Genomic DNA, 22177 nt, shown 5'->3' on the forward strand with positions numbered 1-22177 from the left:
TATAGAAAATTCCAAAGGTCTGTGGACATTCGTTTAATTTTTATTAAAGGATAAGGCAGTAAGATTGCAGGCAGAAAAAGTCGTGTTTTACTTCGGTTCTGAATAAACCTGTAATAATTTAACAAGGTTACACTGCAATAGGGAAATACCTGATGGAGACAGTGTGTTTGTTCTGATCAGGGATTGTAAAGGGAAGCAAGAGGTGATGAGGCTGAGGGGCATGGGAGGGAGTGAAGGTCAAGGTTTCTTGGTCTGTGCACATCACCTAATTGGCTTCACTTCTGAACCCAGTGGAGAATGCTGGCAGCTGCGGCCGGGAGCACAAAGAGAACAGAGACTCCTGCGATTCAGGTCAGAGGTCACCAATAAACATCCAAATAAGGATCTGCTCATCCTTATTACACGGGCTGCAAGCATAACCCCAAAAGCCATCTTTCCGACTGCTCATACCGACACCATCACCCGGCCAAGCTCTCAGGGCAGAAACCTTTGTCTTCTGTCTGTTTTGAATCATCTCCAACAAAGCTACTGGCAGCCAGAGCTGAGTAGCCACTCGGGCAGCAGAAGAGCTATGAAATGTTTCCATTCTTAAAGAGCGGGGGAAAGAGTTAATTAAAAGATTGCGAGGTTCCAGTGACTAGATTTTGCCTTTAGATCTCTTTATCCGTTAAGAATGGTAATGTTCAAGCTTGGGCAAAAACATTGCCTCCCCCTCTCTGAAGCCTTCAACAGATGATAGCCCACACAATAACAACAATAATTTGATGATTCTATTCAATGTCCCAAATCCAAATTGGTTGCACACACAAGAGGAGCCCAAATTGTCAACCTCTTCACGCGCGCAAAAAAAAAAAAAAAAGTAATTGTTGCTGAAGTGCCAGTATTTGCAATGGCATGCAACGATCATTCAAATGATGAAGATTCTAAAGCATGAGTCTGTGAGTTTGGAAAGGATATCTAAGTTGAAATCATCCCAGTAAGACCAAAATACAAACCTAGGCACTGCCAGCACTATCATAGTGATCTATTTTCTCTCTCTCTTTCTTTCACACACACACACACACACACACACACACACACACACACACCCCTACACTTCTTTACTCCAGACATTATTTATCCCCATCATGATTTGGAATCCAAATACTAATATGATGACTATGCACTGCCCTCATTTTTATAATCCCAACCCTGTACGCCTACTGTTTAGAAGTTAAAGTCTTCTGAATTCTATATATTCTAGACAATCCAACCATTAACAAATTTGTTTCCAGAGACTGAAGTTCCAGGATTAGAAATGGCAGTACCAAATTCACACCCATACGCAGGAAAAGGCTTCTGGTAATGGTTTTGTAAATTAAAGGATTTCTTCAGATTGGCCAATTTACCTAAAGTTATTATTTGCCCTTGAGTGAATCTAGAGCAAACTCCCAAATTAAGGCCCAGCATGTTAACTGGATGGGATTTTTGACATCATCAGGTCCAAGTGCATCATCACACATCAAATCCCATAGCCTCAGCCTCTTGACCTCTTGGCAACAAGTGGCATCATGTACCTCTTGACAGAAATTCTCTCATTCCTAGGTTTCCATAGTTTTATTTTGGCTTTCTTCTAACCAAAAAGCTCCTTTCCACTACTAGCCCCCAAATGCTGCCCTCCCACCCTCACCCTCTGTCTGTAGCCTCACATTACACCTCCTCCGGGGTTGGTTCCATCCACCCTCACAGTTTCAACCCTCAGGGCTATATTAGTGGCGCTAATATCTATGTGTCCAGCCTCGATGATCTCAAACACAACATGCCCAACACTGAATCCACACTTTCCTTCCAAACCTCTTCTTTTTCTTGTATTCTTTTTCATAATGTCGTTCATCATTCACCCATCCAAAACTGTCATTTCTGAGTCCACCCTCAGTCAGACATCAATTTCTCAAAATTGTTTCTGAAATCTCTAGACTATTGCTATCAGCTTCATAATTACATTCTCTAAAGCCAATGTCTCCTATATACATTCCTCATCAGAGTTAGGATGATGATTTTCTCAAAGAGAGCTCTGACAATATTTGCTTAAAAACCTTTCGTGGTTTCCTATCACCTACAGGAAAATGTCCAACTACCTAGTATCCTTCCCATCTCAAACTATAATATTTTTTTGTCTCGTCTCACCATACAATCCATCTGCTTGTCACTCAGCCCCACTCACCTTCTCTCAACAATCAAATAAACGTTTTCCTCTGCTTACAGTGTTCCCATCTTCTACTTTTCTCACAACTCTGATTACTTTAAAACGTCACCTCCTCTAAAAAGCCTTCTTCAAATCTCCAGGTCCACTTAATCATTCCTGGGTGTTCCTATAGCACTTTGTTCACACTAATAATATCACACATGGACTATACCCTTCTTGTCTGCTAGATGGTAACCTGTTTTAGGAAAAAAAAAAAAAGGTACCTTGCTCTTTGTATAGCCAGGATTTAGTACACTTGTGCATAGTAGGTGCTCAATTAACAACTGCTAAGTAAATATGTAAACACAGTGAAAAACACTCTTGAATTAAGAGAAGATGTGAATTTCAGTCCTACCTTGGCTAGGACTCAAACTTTGAGCCTCATCTGTAGGTTGAGATAATAGACTCTTTTCCATCTATGAAGTACTATTACAAGAATAAATGAAATCAAGTTGAGGGAAGCACTATTTCTCTGTATTTCAAATACAGAGAAATATATTAAGTATAATCCAAGAGTATAATCTTTTAATGTCTATCCTTTCACCTAGATATATCAAAGGTTAAGAGACTCTATAGCCAATGTCTAAACTGGGGATGAATATAAGTAATGAAAAATAGGTACTTTACATATCTTAGCATTTAGTGTTCCTAGAAATCAAGGGTGACTTCAATTTAATATCATTATGCTGTACAGATCACATTAAGTATTAGCATGTAGAAGCACTCACTATGTTACAGAAAAAAAAAGCACAGGCTTTTGATTAAAATAGGTGTGAATCCTAGCACCATGTATTACTTTGCTTTCTTATTAGCATCATAAAATTATAAAATGCTAATTATAAAATGCCTTTTATAGCACTTCTTATATGTATAAGTACTTTACATATATTATCCCATTAATTCTCTCAAGAGCCCCATGAAATAGGTCCTATTATTCCCATTTTTACATACAAGAAAACTGAAACAGGGAGGTTGGTTAACTTGTCCCACGTAGCAAAGCTATTATGAGGCAGAGCTGGGATGTAAGTCTGGGTGGTCTGGTTTTAGTCTGGCTCTAACCACTAACCCATGCGGCCAATCTAAATAATGACGTGACAGGCTAGTACAATGCCTGACCCACAGAGAGTTCTTGACAAACACTGGTTTCCTTTTGCACTTAATGGTGCTTGGGTGACGATGATAAATGCAAGTGGTCCTGAGGTCCATCATTTCCTGACTACACACCCACGCCATATGGACTCCATGAAATGGAGATCTTACCTGTATGGTATACTACCCTCCTTCTCATATAAGTAGAATTTCCAAGAAAACTAGAAAAAAAAAATCAAACCATTTTAGCTAGCTATTAATTCATCCATTCAAACGGGAGCTAGATAGATCTATTTTTTCTTTTGTCGAATCATTAAAATGTCATTACACAGGGCCAAGGGCAAAGGTAGAGAGCTCCAGTTTTGTTCTTTCAGACCCTCTGGTTGTCTTTTGATAAATCCTAGCGCATCAATGCTGCTGTCTATTACAATCAGCGTGGTTCGCACTGTGTAAACTTGCTCCAGCTCTCCCTCCTCTCTGATAATCTTGGAAGCTCTCCTCTCACGGGGATGTTGCTGCAGTTCCCTCTTTAGCCTATCATTCAGGGAGGAACAGTGTGAAACACTCTCTCCAAATATAGCTCCCATCTCTGCAGTGCTGTTGGCTGGCGCCGGCTTCAGACCTGAAAAGTACATTTGCTTACAACTACTGGGGTAGACAGACTTCTTCATAGTTCCTCCAACTGGGTTAATTCTTACATACGTATCTTTGTTGGTACCAGCATGCTTTTTCATTGTTTTCTTAAAAATTTTTTTCTAGTTTAATATTGTTTTCTATTTCAATAAATACCATGTGTCTCCACTGTCAGCTACACAGGGGTTCTTGAATTACGTACTGGTGCATTACCAATATTTAATAGTCATATTTAATAATGATGTCTTTGGCATTTACCATGTGCCAGGTTCTATACTATATGCTTTACATGCATTCTCATAAGATTCTCAATAAATTTATAGCAACAGGACAACAAAGAATTATTGGGCAGAAAATGCCCATAGTGCCACGATTGAGAACTCTGATCCAGAGGGACTGGTCCTTCAATCTTTCACAGATAACTTTCCTCCCAACCATACATATCACCTGCTGTGTGGGTCTCCAGTAAGGCCATAAACTCTTGGGGCTTTGTGTTTTTCACTGATAAAATAACTAACTCATACGTTTTAATCCATAAAATAAAATAATTAAACTTGATGATCTCTAAAATCTTTCAGAAAAAGTCTGTTTTTGTTTTGTGGTTAATTAAAAAAAATATCTGGGTAATTTTGATAATCCAGAGAGAAAAAATTATAAATCCATTGGTCTACAGGCAGACATAAGTTCACATTGCAAGGGTCTTCTGGGCCAGCTTACCTGGGGAGATTTGCGCAGATGGTAAAACAGTGTATGTACGTTAGGAAAAATATTTTAAGGAATACTGACTACTAAGAATCGTACCAGTGAAAATACTAGGATTTATGTTAAAATAAGCAACTAAAGGGCACACTAAAAATAGACGAATTACCAAGCACGAAGAATCACAAACGCAATTAAAGAAAATCTTATTTAAAATCAAGGGGGTAGCAATTTAATGAGCAGTCAAAACTGCTCTGGGATTCTGTGAATCAGGCAACATCCAAGCCCAATTAAAATTCTAAACTATATACTATATGTACATGTATACACGCACGTTTTTAAAATTCCCATAGTGACAGTAACAGGGTTATCCTTTTATTTTGACCTTAAAATATCTTTCAGGTAAATGGGATTTATATTGGTTTGCAAATATTCATAGTAATTACAAATTTAGGAAAAATCACAGTAGGATACATGTAAAGGAAGTGATTTATTTATAGAACTCAAAGTCACATTTAGGGGTAGAAATTTGCATAGACCCATTTACTTCAATAGAATTAGCAGATAGGAACCTGACTCAATTCTCTAAGAACATCAGCGTTTTTAACTAATGGGAATTAGTCAGTCTGAGAACTATTAACGATCTTTAAGCCAAAATATTCAGAAAAGGACTCAATATAACCAAAGACATTACCATATCCACAGAACACAAGGTTTGACTTGTGAATTAAATCTACAGCAGTCTGTACCTTATACGTCCCTAAGAAATATTTCTCAAGCAATGAAAGAATTGTATTGCTGCAAATATACAATTTAATAACAATGGTAAACAATAAGTTACCTAATATTTATGGGAAACAATGTTTTCAGACAGATTATCTTTAAAGGAGTTTCTTTTTGTTCCCCCCTCATAAAAAAATACATTGAAACGTAAAAATTAGTAGAGAGTCAAAGAAATCCTACACGCCTCCTAATATAGTTGAAAGTGATATAGATCTGGATTAAAATATCGGCTTTGCTTTTGTCCATCTGTGACTCTGGGCAGGTTCCCAACTCAGAGGATGTATAAAAGGAGTGAAATACGAAAGACACCTAACGCAGTGCTTAGAGCCTTGTGTGTTCAGCACGAGTGCTGATTCTCCTCGTTCTAACATTTATTCAATCCAGCAAAGATTTGCTGAGTTGCTCTAATGAACAAGGTGATAAATTTTAACATATGGGCCTGGAACCAGAAGAGGTGACTTGCAGAAAGGATGTCCTGGCTTATTCAAAAAGAGAATTTTCCTCAGTGGTCTCCTATGGAAGGAGAAGACAGGGCGTGGGAGACACCGAGTTCAGTGGCTACTTAGAACAGCCACGTGACCCTCACACAGTGGCCGCTGAAGGCTCCCCAGCTAGCGTCCAGCCATCTCACTTGAAGCTCTTTTGTCGAAGCTCCACAGGCCCCGGTCCCTGGGGAACTAGTGTCAGGACTGCTGTCTGGCCCTAAGCTCATGAACACCAAGGCATGGTCTGACGTTGCCCATCACTGAGCTGCTAGACACCAAGGCACTGGCAGGTGGAAAGGGTCAGGTCATATTCACTGCATTTGAATCCTTCTGCCCCGTGACCTTGACAACTTAGGTTTTAGATGATCTCGGGTTTTTCTCATACCTTGGGTTTTTCTCAGCCGGCAGCGTGTTAAATAATGGCCAACACTATGCGCTTATAGATGGCTTGCTACTTGGTGTTCAGATAATCTTACTGAAACTGGCTGCTGGCTCCAGAAGGTCAGTGTGTCTGCTTCACCAGAAATGCCCACTCCTCTGAAAAAGATGGGAGGAATCTGGGCTGAGAGTCACCCAGAAGCATAGGACAGTGGGATGAATGCTCGGTGACAGTGACCACCCCCACCCCCGCCCCAGTCAGTCAACCTAAGTGACAAACACATCTTTTTTAGCAACATGGTGGTTACCAAAGAGGCCACGCAAGGTAATGGCCTATTTTGGGATTACTGCTCCTTTAAAGAATATGTCCCATCTCAGTTACCAAAAATCAATCAAGGGCCAAAGTTTGAGCTGTTTTTCTGTTTTCTTACTTAAATTGTTCTGGTGGTGAAAGTGATAAACTGCAAACAGGAAACACAGAAGAATATACTTGCATGAGTCAATGAACTGCAATTATTTTAACACGCCAGTGACAGCATGTGCTGTTCCAGTATCTTAACCTACTCATAAATTTCATTTTAATGCCAAAAATATCACTTATTCTGGAATGCACAAACTGTGCTGTAGTAATTATGTGCCACCTTTTCAAAGACTATATACAAAAATAGCAAGCAAGCTCATGGTTATGCTCCGGTTCAAAATGAGTTCTCATTAGCTTCACTAAAGAAAATGGCTTGTTCTCTTCTTACCTACGATGTAATGTATTTTTCACACTCTAAGTTAATGAAACACAAAAGTCTTTTTATGAGTAAGACACTAAGATTTACTTAATATAGTACCTCAATAGAGAAGAACATTGATTAGTTTCAGACAGCAGTAAGCCAAATTATGACTCATTTAGTTTTACCAAAGAGAGTAAGACTTTCTAATTTTAAAGGATCGGGTTTTAATTAGGTGAATGGCTTTTCAATATAGTCCCAAAGGTCAAGAAGATAGAAGAGACTAATGACTTTTTAATCTGCAGACTTTGGATTGTAATAAAACATCGCTTCATGACTTTTCTGAACATGGCCCTGTGTGAGAGGAACACTGACCTCTCCTGCACAGGTCTAGTGTTTGCAAGGTGAGCCTTAGAGATGCTGATCTGTTCCTTGAAACATTTGGTCTAAACTCCAGGTACCTCCCACCAAGTGAATGGCATCCAGATGGTCATTAATCTGATTAAGCAGAACAATTAGCTAACATGACCACAGATGGAGAGTCATTCAAGACACTGGTGCTAGTGCCCAGTGTAACCGGCTGGGTGTGGACAGCGTCTTCCCTCAGGAAGCTCACAGTCTAGCAGGAAGGACAGCTAGGTAAGAAATTAATCTCAGTGAAGTGGAATCCATTTCATACAATAAATGCATTTAGGAAAGGAAGAAAGAACAAAGTAATGATACAGTAGATGTACTTTCCATAGAAATAAGCTCAAACTGATAAGGATAATATCACCTAATTGCTTCAAACTCTCTATGCATGTAGTTTATCAGGGCTAAAAAGTAAAGGCATGCAAGTATATAAGAGATTAAATTCGTTCCAGAGCAAACATCAACTGCTATTAACAAACAACTATTGTAACCAATGCCTCTTATTCTGACTTCACAGAAAACTTGACCTTTCTGTTACAGTTCTCTCATTGCCCGAAAGGTCACAATTTGGCATATCTCACTGGTCATGTGCTATTTACAGAGACAGATTCATTTTAAACTATACAGGTAAGGTTTACGATCAACCTCTAAGATTTCCTTCTAGAGTAACACTTGGGTCCCCTTGGAGTATCAGGTCTACCAGATGCCCATCTCCCTAAAAACATCAGGCAGCACTATGTATGTCCAGCTACTTCTTTCATATTTCTTTCTGTGTTTGATAACAGCTAACTCCAAAGGACATTTCTATTCTATAATCTGTAAAAAGTCCCCTTGCAGAACCTCCAAAGCAAAACTCCTCAGAACAGAGAAGCACTTGCTTGTAGGTCTTGGGGAGTAGGCAACTAGGTCTCAGAAACACTGGTAGGAGAACAGGAAAAGATCTCAGGATATAATGACTCTCAAGGGTCAAGTGTGGGTTAGAAAGTAGATGTATCCCTCAGCACAGGCCCAGCAAGAATCGCTCTGCTGTGCATAGGAGAAGAAATGAAGTTTGTCATCCCTCAAATTAAATCTTGCCTTCAACATAAGGCAAATAAAAAGTATGGAATATAAAGTCATTACTCCATCCCTCCAGTGAGTGATGCGCCTGACAACTGCGGATGGGTTCATATTCTATCATTCACTAATCCATTCATACTTTCAATAGATATTTACCGAGTGCCAGGCTCTCAGAATACAGCTGTTGACAAGACAAGAACCCTGTCCTTGTGGAGCTTACATTTTCACAGGGTGACAGACAGTAAACAATTAATGAAAGATGTAATATAACAATTTCAAGTAGTGATAGTATGAAGAAAAATAAGGGAGGGTGAGGGAAGAGAGGATAAGTAGCAGATGAAGTTTTTAATGCGGCCACGGAAAACTCTGACGAAGGGGCGACGGAGCAGAGTCGGCAACGCTATGGAGGGGTGAGCCAGGTGAGTATCTGAGGGGAATCTGCAAAAATTGAGGGTGGTGCCTGGTAACTCTCCCTGTTCACAAAAGTAATAAAACCTCATGATTTTATAATTACCTTTTGTTGGAAGATATTTTCCTCAGGGTACAGGAGGCATAGAAGCAAGCTGAATTTTCAAAATGAGTTGGTTAAATAAGGGAGAAATAGATAAATGTCTCCCAGATAGTCTCGTTTGGGAGTCATCCTCACATATTTCAGATGCATAAAGAGATATCTGCTGTGTGAATAATAATTCTATCCAAAAAGTTGAGGGGGAAGAGGGTTCCAAAGGGCCTGAGATAGCAGCAAGTTTGGTGTATTTGAGGACCAGCAAGGAGAAAAGAGGGTCTGTAGGAGGGTGAGAGGAAGTATGGTTGGAAAAGAGGTGGACAGAATACAGGGGCCAAATCAGGTCACACCCTGGGGGCTACAGCAAGAACTCTGACTTGGTCCAAAGTATGATGAGACGCCCCTGGAAGATGTAAGCAGAGGAGTGATGTCCTTTGGTTTTCTTTTTTTTTTTTTTAAGTGTGTTCTATCTGCTATACGGGGAACAGATTGCAGGGGCAGGAATGGGAGCTGGACAGCGGCTGGAGGTGATAGCAGCAGTCCAGGCAGAGATGATGATGGCCGGGACTCAGTGGGTGCTAATAAAGCTGGTAAGATGTAGTCCAATTCTGAATATGTTTCTTCTCACAATAATGAGAGTGAACATATATTCGATGCTCAGAGCTGCCCCTTTGCTGCGTCGTGTAGTGTAAGAGCTCATGACAGCTGTGATAGGGACCCGTGAGGCTCATTTCACAGGTGGAGGCTTAGGTGAATCACATGGTTCCCGAGCTCCCGGGCCCTCTCTGCCCAGCACGAGCCCAGTTTTTGCAGCTCCTATACCACTGTGCTCACGTTCTGGAATGGTGGAATCTCACTCTTACCAACTCAGTGACGTCAAACTTCTATCTTGAGCCCCACGTTGCTTTCTGTTTCCCTGACAATCGACCCAAAGGACAATTGGGTACCACAATCACCTTTTCCACCACCACCCTTTACTGCCCCCCAAACTGGGTAATGCCAACCTTGATGAGCAAAATGGGGTCCTCCCTACTTGGGAAAAATACCATGGTACTGCTACCTCTTCTGCGAGAGGCCTACGATCAAAATAACGAGCATTTAGCCTCTCAGTGAAAATTTCAGCCAGCAAATTCAATGTAATTAAAATGTCCAGGCATTTCTGACTCATTATTGTGCTCTTTGCCGGGTTTACAGAATGTGTACTTTCCTCCACTGGCTGTGTTTGCCATTTGTTTGTCTTCGTGCGGGTCTCCAAAATTGGGCGATTATTAGTGAGTCAGTAATTCATGTCCTGAGGTAATACTTAACTGCACCTACTATCAGTTTTCATCGTTACAATGAACACATTTTAAACGTCTTTCTTTTCATGGAGGATTTTGATATCGTCAAAGGAAAAAGTACTCTTTCTTAAATAACTGAAGAACCACGGGATAGAAGAACCAGAGGAAGACTCTGGATTCACCCAGCGTGGTGGCCGTCAATCCCGGCAGCACCTCAGAATCATCTGGAGGGTGCCCTCCCACCACCAGACAAATCAGAATCTCTGCAGGTGGGACCTGGGAGTCTGTAATTTTTAAACTCTCCAGATGATGCTCACGTGCGACCAGGATGGAGAAGCACTGATCTAAACCAAGTTCCCCTCCAGGAGCCTCCTGCTTGTCATGTTGAAATGAAAGAAAACCAAATGAAAGAGACCAGAGAGGGGAAGTGACTTGCCAACGGTAAAGCCAATTTGAGGCAGAACCGCAACTGAAACCCAAGTTTCCTAATTCCCTGTTCAATTTGCACTGAACATCCCCAAGACACAGAAGAATCGAGGGGAACAGTGGGGGTTTCACCAACTGCAATCCTGATGATTCTATCATTGAGGCTTTTTTCCTCTTTTGATTCTCCACCTTCTGTGCCAAAGCTGTGCCAGGACCCTGCAACGGCACTGTCAGCTGACAGATACTCTTTCTCCTTCAAAGGACAGCCATACTAGGGAGTGAGCGTATAACTGAAGACATCACTAAATGGGCTTGAAAAACAAGACAAAACAAAACAAAACGACCCTGCTCTATAGCTACACATGAATAGCTTTTGACTTACTAGTGCCATATTCAGGATCTTGATCTAAGAAAGTAATCACGGAGATGCACCGATTTTTAGGCCCATACAGACATTTACAGCAGCGCTGTTTATATGTAGGGGGAAAGTAGAAACATCACAGAAACGTTGAGGAAGTTTCAACATGCGCCTTTAAATTTTAAAAAGCTACGAAAACCTATGCAATATATTCCCAGTTTGGTAAAAGTAAATATGTAACCACAGAATGAGAAAAACACTAGAGTTTAGTGGGTGAGCGGTTGAGTTATTGAGGTTGTCTTCCTCCCGTTTTAAATGTCCCATACTTTCAAAATTTTCTATAAGGCATATGTCTTTCATTTTAAAATATATGCTCACATATACACATATGTATTAAAGTTACGGGACAATAAACATATGCACAGAATTGTATTTGGTTACAAAATTTTTGGATACCCTGTAACTTCTGCTTGTTACTGGTATGTCTTTTTTCTCCTGAGTTGAAGGGCATGAACAAGGCTCCCACTTCATGTCATATTCTACACAATGACTCAATTATTTTAACAGGAGACTCAAATTAGAATCTCCCTGACCTCATTTATATAAGTCAAAAGCTAAGAAAAAAATGTTAGTGTCATGAAATATTTTTTTCATGAAATTAGAGACTAACATGTTAACGTAGTCCATCTTTCCAGTCTTATTTAACAGATCTTAAGATTTACTGAGCGCTTTCCATTTCCACCAAGGACCATTCTAGTCTTTGGGAACTTTACCATGAACAAAAACTGTCTGAAAGCCTTGCTTCTTGTAGCCCTTACATTCTGGTCGGAGGACACATGCTAAGCGTAAGTAAAATGAAGCAGGGAGAGGGGCAGGCTGTGCTGGGGATGGGAAGGGGGAGGTATGCTGCTATCCAAATAGAGTAACTAGGAGTGCCTTAGTGATGCGGTCACGGAGAAGTGACCTTAGAGAGGCGCAGTCCTTCGTATCTGGGAGAAAGAACATTCCAGGCCCCTTGGTAAATAAAGGAGAAAACACCTTGATAAGTAAAGGGGAAAACATCTTTTCTCTTCCGCTATTCTTTGGGTCATTTGGAACTACATGCAGGTGTAGTCAGTTCATGGTTACAGAATGGCCAGGTGAACGTCTTCTGTAGAAAATCGGGACCAGGGAAAATAAATACTTATGGGTAAAAAAAGGCATTTGTATAGGTTCACTGACAATACCTCTGAAAAACCTCATGTGTTTGCCTTTTCAATAGTGCTTACATGGACTGTGTGTGTAAAAAACCATTTATGATGGAGAGATAAGAGGCTGCACTGGTTAATAAGAAAGAAAACGTTTCCTGGATCTTACCTAATATATGAGCTCTTTATATATCTTTGCCTGGAAAGAACATGAATAAGCCATACATTTAGTGCAAAAATACTTTCTTTTTTCAAATCTATAGCATGAAATATATGTCCATACACTGAATATGGAAAAGCCTGACAATCTGATACACGAGCTTTAATTTTATGACAAATGATGCTTATTTCTACCGAAACAGATTTTCTAAATACTGCTATTTCATGGAATAGACGAGATTTTTTAAAAAACATACTTGTAGAAACCAATTTATAACCAATGCTTTTGAAGCAGTAAAAGAAAATTTTCCTCTCATCTAGAAAAATAAAAGAACTAGATCTAATACTAGTCATTAATATTTTTACTTCAATCTATAAAGCACACTTATCCCACCACAAGTTAAACCGCCAAGTGATGAACCCCTCAAAGTTTAAAATAAAAGATGATAGTATACCTATAGACAAGGTTTCAATTTAATAGAACCACCGTAATTGCAGCTTCGTAGAAGAACAATAACACAGCACAAGGCAGCCTTATTTCTCTGGATTTTATATCACCACAAAATCCTCCAGATCTGAGATAAAATGAAAGTCAAATTCTATTCAGGTTAACTCAAATTTAGCACCTCTCAATTCACGTGATCAAATACACAGAATTTCAGCATCACTTCAGTCACTCAGTAATAAGTGAAGGTCCTCCTTTGAGTATATACAAAATGAAGTATCTCTTCTGGGGATAAACTGAAGACTTTCAGGGGCTATCAAAGTATTAAGTTCTTTATATACCAAGTTTCATGTCCAAAAATGCAACAATAAAGGTCAAGGTCTTCCTTTTAAAAAGTTGAGACTGGTTTCTAAACAAATTAATATTGCATCGGAAACATAATCAGTCCTTTCTCAAAAATTAAAAGAATAAGTTATAGAGTCCTGGGTTCTTTTAGAATCTTTCCTGATTTCATGGTCATAAAATTCCTTCCTTTTTGAGAAGCCAAGGGATTTTTAAGAACAGAGGCATCAGGAGAGATGAGGATGAGATTCTTACTCAAGATTAGAAGATAAAGGTAGGATTCCTTCCAAATCCCCAGATACGTATTTCTATGAGCTGAAATGAGTAAACAAACCATACAGTATCTTGGTTTTTTTTGTTTTTTTTTTTGGCTGCGTTAGATCTTCATTGCTGCGTGCAGGCTTTCTCTAGTTGCAGCGAGCGGGCGCTACTCTGTTGCGGTGCGCGGGCTTCTCATTGCGGTGGCTTCTATTGTTGCGGCGCACGGGCTCTAGGCATGCAGGCTCAGTAGTTGTGGCTCATGGGCTTCGTTGCTCTGCAGCATGTGGGATCCTCCCGGGCCAGGGCTTGAACCCGTGTCCCCTGCATTGTCAGGCGGATTCTTAACCACTGTGCCACCAGGGAAGTCCCCAGACCATACTGACTTACATTGTCCATAATGTTATTTAACACTGATGTTGAATTATGGCTTTTAATGACAAGAGCCTGGAGTTCTTGGCTATTAGATATCTGCCTGCCGGTAGAGAGCCAGGTGAGGAGGTACAGTTTAGCACCAAATAAATAAACAAATACTAAGTGAGGCGGGTGATATTGCTTTGGCCTGGGAGATTAAGACCAAGCATAAATAAGTTTTCTATATGTATCTTAAGAGGGAAACGGAATGGAAACCAAGGCTGTTGCTAAGAAATGTTTCTTAAATATCTAAACGATAGAGAATCACAAGCTCTCAGGCTTGGGAAGACCCTTCTGTCATCACCCATCAGAACTCTGGGCATAAATCCTGTGATCAGTTTCCACCTGAATGCAAGAGAAAGCTTCACCTCCCAAGAAAACCTCTTCCATCTCTCAACAGTTCTAACTTTATGAGTTTTTCTCCCTTTACTAAAGCAAGTCTGCTTTCTATAACTTCTCCTCACTAACCCTAGTTTGACTCCATAAAGCTGAGGTTCCAAATACATAAGCCTCAGGGTTGAGGCCAGGGGCACATAGGAGCAGAGCTGGCCGAGAGCCAGGCCATAAGTAGTGATGGGGCTTTGGGCCAGGTAATGGGCACACTGTTCACCTAAACCGCCAGCCACTGCTCTGCAGGGACATGGGCCCCTGTCATCAGATTTTCTCATCAGAAGCCAGAAATTTGTATTTCAGTAAAAATATCCTGGGTTTTGAATATATAAGGAATAAACTGTGGAGTTCAGGCAGCTCTTAGAGCTCAACTAATTCACACCTTTCATTTTATAAGTAAGAAACTGAGGTCCAGAATAGAAAGTGGTGGACCGAAGCCAAATGGTTAATCAGAGGTCAGTCTGGAGGAGAGCAGCCCCAAACACAAGGTCCCATCTCTCCTGTCGCAAAAATGCAGTCTGCAAGGCTTGTTTTTTCAGCTTAAACATGGTTTGTCTTAAAGAAGAAAGGAGATTAAGAGAGAAAAGCGAGCTACCTCTTCCAGTTATGAAGGAAGAAAAAGGCCCTTCAACCAAAGTGCATTTGGGTGATAGATGTGCTAAAGTATTCGGAAATGGGCATCAGCTTTAGATCACTTCCTGTCTCCATTATGAAGTCATTACTGTCACAGCTAGTCTGTATAGTATCCTCTCAAGTTGAGAAAGTATACGGGGCAGCAGCTACAAGCAGAGACTCAGGAGACACTGCTCAGGTTTGCAAGCCTGGCTCCATCACTTACTACCGGCATGACCAAGTCACTTCCCCTGTCTAAGCCTCAGTTTCCTGGACAGCGCCAACCACAGTACCTACCGCTCAGTGTTATCGTGAGAATTAAATGACCTAATACACAAAGTGCTTACAACACGCCTGACGCAGAGTAGGCACCACACAGGCAGAGGGCTACCTTCTGCTGAAGAGAGGTGAACATATTACTTAAAGGAAAATGTAAAACAAAACTGCACAAAAATACTCTAGAAAATATGAGTCCTGAAAAAAAAAATTCTAGTAGCTAGTTCCTTTACAGAGGTTAAGGCAAAGGTGGACTTCATCCGTTAAAGTCAATGTAGTGTGAACTCACGAATTAAAATCTTAGCACCCACTTACACAGGAAAGAGCCTCAGTACATCTACGTGTTCTCCTCAAACCTTGGAGAAGGTCCTAGAATACATGAGATATACTCCATCTTGGGTTCCTCCTCGCCAAAGGCTGAGCTTATTTTCTGAATAGTTACTGCAACCATCTCCTCCCTCGCTCCATCTCTAAGTTACTATTAGGAATCCAGTCTCTCAAAAGTTCTTCCTAGATGTTTAGTTTCCTCCTTTCCCTTTAACTATGTACTAGTGAAAGATGAGAAGATAGCACACCACACTCTTCAAAAAAGGAAAAAAAAATATGCATCATTTCTTCAACATCACAACTCAGACACTTAACCACCTCCAAACACTTACTGATCTACCATGTTTATCATATAAATATATGTAATCCATACATAGATACATCTCCTATTGCTCTGATGAGATTTCAGTTTAACCCAAGAGAACGCACAAATGCCACAGGAGAATGCTCAAATATTCACCAGCCATCAGAGGGAGCTGGGACACCCTGTCTCGAATCACAGAAACCACAAAGAGAAACTGGCACGATGGCTCTGGTGTCTAAAGCAGGAGAGGGTCAATACAGAGCTCTTTCCTAAGGCTGCCAGAGCCTCGGTGACCCCCGGGGTCTGGTGATCCATGCAGGAGCTCCTGTGTGTCACTGTGTACAATGCCTATGAGAATTAGCATGTATTGACGGCTAGGTGCCAGCTACGGACGCAAGCACTGTACGTGTGTGAACTCATTTAATTCTCATACCAAACATCTCACAAATGAGGAAACTGAGGTCCTGAGAGGCTAACCTGCTCAAAGATCCACAGTGAGGAAGTAGCAGAAGCAGGACACAAACTCAACGGGCTGGCGAGAGGCTAAACGGCTAACTTACCACTTCCCAAAACTGCCTCTAGAAATGGCTGCTATCACTTCCCTCACGGTTCACAGGCATCTGACCAGCTCCAAGGAGATGGTTTAGATCTGGCTGCTTTTTTTTTTTTGTGGTACGCGGGCCTCTCACTGTTGTGGCCTCTCCCGTTGCGGAGCATAGGCTCCGGACGCGCAGGCTCAGCGGCCATGGCTCACGGGCCCAGCCGCTCCGCGGCATGTGGGATCCTCCCGGACCGGGGCACGAACCCATGTCCCCTGCATCGGCAGGCAGACTTTCAACCACTGCGCCACCAGGGAAGCCCGGGTCTGGCTGCTTTTACCTGTACCTGGAAGTGTACTTCTGGGGCTCTCAGGTGGAGGCTGGATTTCTACATAGCTTTTTACTCAAGCCCTCCGGTTGCTCTTTCACAAAGCCAACCTGGGAAGAAGTTCTCTAAAGCACGAAAGATGCAGTTCCTCACATCCTTTTAGAGGGGACATATAAAGTCTCTGGTCCATGGGCTTTATTTTTCCTTCATAATTGGAAGAGACAGATCTCTTTTCTCTATTAATCTCCTTTCTTCTTTAAGACAAAACGTGTTTGAGCTGAAAAAACAACGGCGAGCAAGGGAAAAAGGAGAAAAAGGAAAAGCAGAGGAAGAATTAATATTATGTTAAAAAGTAACTGTTAGTCCTCGGAAACGCAAACAAAAACGGCAATGAAGACACCACCTCACAACCACTGGGAAGGCCAAAATCAAAGATAGAGAACAACAAGTGTTGATGAGGATGTAGAGAAATGTTCCACCTACTCAATGTTCCTCCTACACTGCTGGTGGAACTGTGAAATGGTGTGTTTCTTTGGAAATCAATCGTGCAGTTCCTCAAAAGGTTAAGCCATACAGTTGCCGTATGACCCAGACTTTTCAGAAATTTCACACCTGGCTGTGTTCCCAAAAGAAATGTCCACACACAGACTTGTACATGAATGTTCACAGAAGCATTATGCATAATAACCAAAAAGTGGAAAGAACCTAAGTGTCCATTAATTGATGAATTTTGAAAATGTGGTATAAACATAGAAGGAAATATTATTGGGTAACAAAAAGGAATGTAGTACTGAGACATGCTACAGCACTGACAGACCTTGAAAACATTATGCTGGTGAAAGAGGCCAGTCACAGAAGAACACATATTACTTGATTCCATCCATATGAAATGTCCAGAATAGGCAAACAGAGACAGAAAGGAGATCAGTGGTTAACTAGGGCTGGTATATTGGAGAGTAATGAAGAGTAACTATTAAGGGCCACAGGGCTTCTTACTGGAATCAGTGGTGAGGGTCCTCAACTCTGTTGGCAGAGGAAAAGCCATTAAACTGTGTACTTTAAATGAGTGAACTGTATGCTATGTGAACTCTCTCTCAATGGGCTCATATTTTTAGAGAGATTTAAAAGAAATGGTTACAAACTAAAGCTACTAGTCTATCCCAGGATAATCTGTGTCTTTGTGAATGAGAAACCATAATTGCAGAAGTGTCAGAAACCCAAAATCATAAGCGGGAAAGGAAAAATCAGAAAGAAAGGCTCTATGGAAAGGGGAAGGGGAAATGATTTCTATTTAACTGAATTTCAAGATAGTGGGTGTGTTGGGGTCACATCACCGCAAATGCATAGATATTACACAGTGGGGTGCATAACACTAAATTCAGACTTTCTCCTCACCCGAAAGCTATCAGTGCTGAAAATAAAGGATCTAGAGGAGAGGTGAGATTTTTTAAAAATGCAAAGGCTGATGTTCACTTTTTGGAGACTGAAGTAAAAAGTTCACAAGTGTAAGGATCCTCTGTTATATTGCATCCCATGTTCACAGAATAAGAATATTTGATTAGCATCTAAAATGTACACCATTTCCTAAGATAAATTTGAGTCACAATTCTAAATTCAACTAGAAAAAGTAAAGCCTTCACATTCTAGAGCTAAGTGTAACATACTGACAGCCAGACCAGCGCGGGCACTGGTTCACATTCAGGTAGAAAGAGTTAAAAGTTCGCCAAGCCACCCTGTCATGGATCTCCTTATAATGAGACTTTAGCAGAAATCAATGCAATCTATGACTAAAGTGAATCCAGTCTCCTAAAGTGGCAATACACCAAATGATAATATGGAAGCCTCACGGCTATTAGCAGATACGTTAACACATTTTTGCAAACAGAACAGTTAGTAGAGAATTTCCTTGACATTTTTTTAGCCTAACTTTCAAATTATCACCAAGCCCTTTATTTAGTCTCACTACATCTTAATCAAGCATCATTTGTGTGGCAAATCAGCTTATGGCTTCCTTTAAAAACAGGCGAACCATTAACTGACCCAATGTGTTGGCAGTTCTTTTTAGACAGGAATAAATGATGCCTCTTAACTTTGTGCTCCAAGCTGCAGAGTTTGATTTCACGCATATGCAAAAAGAAACATTTAAAGGATCCTGCAAAGTCAGCTAACAATCTTCTGCGAGTTTAAAGAACAACAATAACAAAAACCCTCCTTCACACTCCCCCCACGGAGGTTTATATATTAAATATGCTTTTAAAGATACCTTACATGACTTAAAACGCTCTTTCCATAGTCCTCCAAATCCTTGACTGTCATAAAGTTTAAATAGTGCTCTTATGACTCAAGGTCAGAGTACAGTCTTTTCACTTACAAAACTGTTGAGCTCAAGAAAGTATACCAAATGTTCCTCAGTGCTCTATCCTAACTTTTCCAAGAAGTTAACTGTCCCTTCCTCCTTTTCATGAATTAGTACACTGCATTATCTTTGGCCCCTGTGTTAGAAGCACTGACCTTTCCCCACTCCACCTGTTTGCATTAGGGTTAACAAGTTCCTTGTCTGAAACAGCTGGTGTTGACTACCAAAGGCAAACCCACTGTACATTTCCGTAATAGGTGACATGAGCTCTGGGAATGAAAACTTGTCCCCAGAGAATGCACCACCCCCCAGGCCAAAGCCTGGTACTCCATTTCAGTAGCATTAACTGTTTATTTTCTTTAAAAGCCAGATTTTGGTAATGTTTTGATTCGGTGACTCCAGTCAGAAAATGCATCTGTCACTTCCACTCCCTCCTTCTCCTTCCGGATGCCACAGCCTCAAACCCAGCAACCCCTCTGGGGAAGGAGGGCAAGGTTCTCCGGACGCACAGAAACAACAAGTAACCCTGGACTCAAGGAGGCAAGGCTGCTAAAACGAGCTGGTTTTGCTGACAAGCCTGGGGAGGACTTTGTTGTTCCTACCACGGAAGCACTGTTATGTCAGGCATACAGGGAAAGAGCGAGTTTTAGGACAGTCATGGACTTCTCATCCCGGCACCCTGCAATCACTACGAAAAGCTTATTCTTTCTACCCTGAAATCTTCTCGCCATAAAGAAAACCTTCATCATATTTAACCTCCCAAGCGGGCAAAGGACAATGCAACACTGTAAAAGCAGGCATATCTTTACGGCCACCATGCTCTTGGTGGCTTTTTGAGGATTGTTACTCTTTACCATCGTTCCCGCCTGTCAGCTCCTCCGGATGACAGCTTGGCAGAGCACAGGATTTTCGGTATTATTTATGACTCGCGTCAACCCAGCGGGCGGCGCGGGGCGGGGTCGGAGGAGCGGTACTCAATCTCCCACGAAGAGCTGAAACCCGACTTGAGCAAGTCGGCAGTGACGAGCGCCAGCACCAGTAACCCTACCCGCCTCCTGATACACAAACGCCGGCCTCAGGAGTATACCTGATGCACACACCCAAGTGAAGAGCTGAGTTATCAGATCTCCCGGTTCCAAACAGGTGCGGGGCCGCTCACTGGCCGAGAACAACATCCGAACCCTACCCCCCACACCCCACCTACCAGATCCTCCTCGGAAAAGTTAGCCCCCCTCGGCCAACCTTCGTCCGAGTGGCGCGATGCTAATTGGAATGCATTCTCTGGTGCCCCCAATGCTGTTAGTCCTCTCTTCTTTGTAAACCCCACGAAGTGACGCAGAGCAAAACTTAGTAGGTCCGAGGAACAGAGACGCGTCTTTCGCAAAGCACGGACTTCGCAGGAAGGCGCTAGGAGGCAGGCGCTGGATCCTTCTCGGCGCCTCCATCCTCCTCTGGCTCCCCTCCCCCGCCCCGCGCCCGCCGGGGCCGCTTACCTGCGTGGGACATGGTGATGGTCTCGTTGTTGTTGGAGCCCACGTTGAAGATGACCACGGCGGAGGCGTTCTGCAGGAACGCGTTCCGGATCTTATCCCTGTACGTGCAGTTGCCCTTGGGGATGAGGGCTATCCAGTTCTTGCCGTGCGCCGGGGAGGCGAACTTGGTGTTGGGGTCGCAGGCCAGGCGGTCGTGGGCCGAGCTGGCCATGACCACCTCCCCGCGGGCGTCCTGCTTGGGCGAGTGCTCCCCGTAGCGCCCGCACTCGGTCTTCTCGGTGTGCAGCTCGGCGGTGGTGCCGCCGCCGCCGCCGCCCGCCGCCCCGGCCCCGGGGTCCGGCGCGGGCTCGGCGTAGGTGATGTTCACGAAGGCGGTGTACCATTCTTCCTTCTCGGCCACGGTGAAGTCCAGGCAGAGCAGATGCACGAAACAAAAGGAAAGCAGCCATGTTGAGAGAGCCAGGCTGCGGCACGCTTGGATGAGAGACATTGCCATCTTTATCCGCCGGGGCCCCCTCCCCGCCCCCGGCGCGCTCCCCCCGCGCCGTCCCTCCTCCCCAGCCCCGGCCAACGCCGGGCCGGCCGCTTGTCCTTCTTCTCCTCCTCCTGCTCTTGCTCACTCCCGGGCCCGAGGGGCCGCGGCCGGGACGCGCAGCCGCCGCGGGGACCGGCTTCCGAGCGAGCGGGTGGCGCCGGCCCCTTCCCTTTTCAGCCGAAGCACGGCGGTTGCATCTCGCTTCGCGGGCGCCGGCGGGCCGCGGGCGGAGGGGGCGCTCCGGGCTTGCGGCGGAGTCCGGCTGCCGAGCGTCCTGCTCCTTCGCCCGGCTTCTCCTTCTCTCATAGGGGTGGCAGGGGGCCCGGGAGCGTGCGGGGTGGCGGCCCGGCGCCCTGCAGCCCCGGCGGGGCCGGGCGCGGCTGCTCCGAGCCCGGGGTGTCGGCGAGGAGTCCCGGCTGCCGTCGCCGAGCGCTGGGGCGTGCGGGTCCGGCTGGAGGCGCGGCGGCCGCCCCTGCTGTGCGCCGGGTCCCTCAGGCTGCGCCCGGCACACACTTGCCACGGGAGGGGCCGGCTCGGGGGTAGCGAGAGCAAGCCGGGAGAGAAGAGTACGCGGTCCGTGTGTGTGTGTGTCTGTCTGTATATGTTTGTGTGTGTGTCTAATGTGTGCGTGCAAGGAGGAGCTTAATGTGATGTCAAAGATTCTAGGCTTCTCTTGCCACGCTCCCTCGGTCTCTCTATGGGCAGCAGCGACCCCTGCCGGGTCTCAAATTCAACCTAATCTGCGACTTGGTCCAGGTGGAGGCAAAAGGGGAAGCGACCCCTTGACCTATGAAGAGAGGAACAACTTCCTGCGTCTCAAATGTAGAGAAATGTGTGTATCTCTCATAAACAACTTTCCCTAATTACCCATCCTAGGGCCAACTGGTAAGCTGAGTCCTCCGAACACAATGCCTGGAATATCTAGGGCAGTGACTATCAAATTTAAATGTACATCACCGTCACTGTCACGTGTGTGTGTGTGTGTGTGTGTGTGTGTGTGTGTGTGTGTGTGTTAAAACTCAGACTGATGGGCCCTGCTGCAGAGTTTCTCATTCCGTACATGTGAGGTGGGTTCCAGAATATGCTTTTCTGACAAGTTCCCAGGTCATGCTGATGCTGCACTGTATTAGAATGAGTATAGAAATGGGCTTCTTTCTTACCCT

The 22177-nt window shown here is 43.3% G+C and overlaps 1 protein-coding gene across 1 annotated transcript in view; it reads right to left on the minus strand.

The window, feature by feature from the left end:
* Nucleotides 1-20975, minus strand: part of RNF150 (ring finger protein 150) — a gene marked incomplete at its 5' end in the record, with an annotated part of 246768 nt that extends 225793 nt beyond the window's left edge. The window contains one exon of the mRNA XM_082653167.1: nt 20480-20975. Coding sequence (XP_082509293.1) covers nt 20480-20975 — 496 coding nt within the window. The remainder of the gene's footprint in view (nt 1-20479) is intronic.
* Between the last annotated feature and the right edge of the window lie 1202 nt (nt 20976-22177).

The sequence above is a fragment of the Grampus griseus genome (genome assembly GCF_964374135.1).
Source record: "Grampus griseus genome assembly, chromosome: 4".
Classification (NCBI taxonomy): domain Eukaryota; kingdom Metazoa; phylum Chordata; class Mammalia; order Artiodactyla; family Delphinidae; genus Grampus; species Grampus griseus.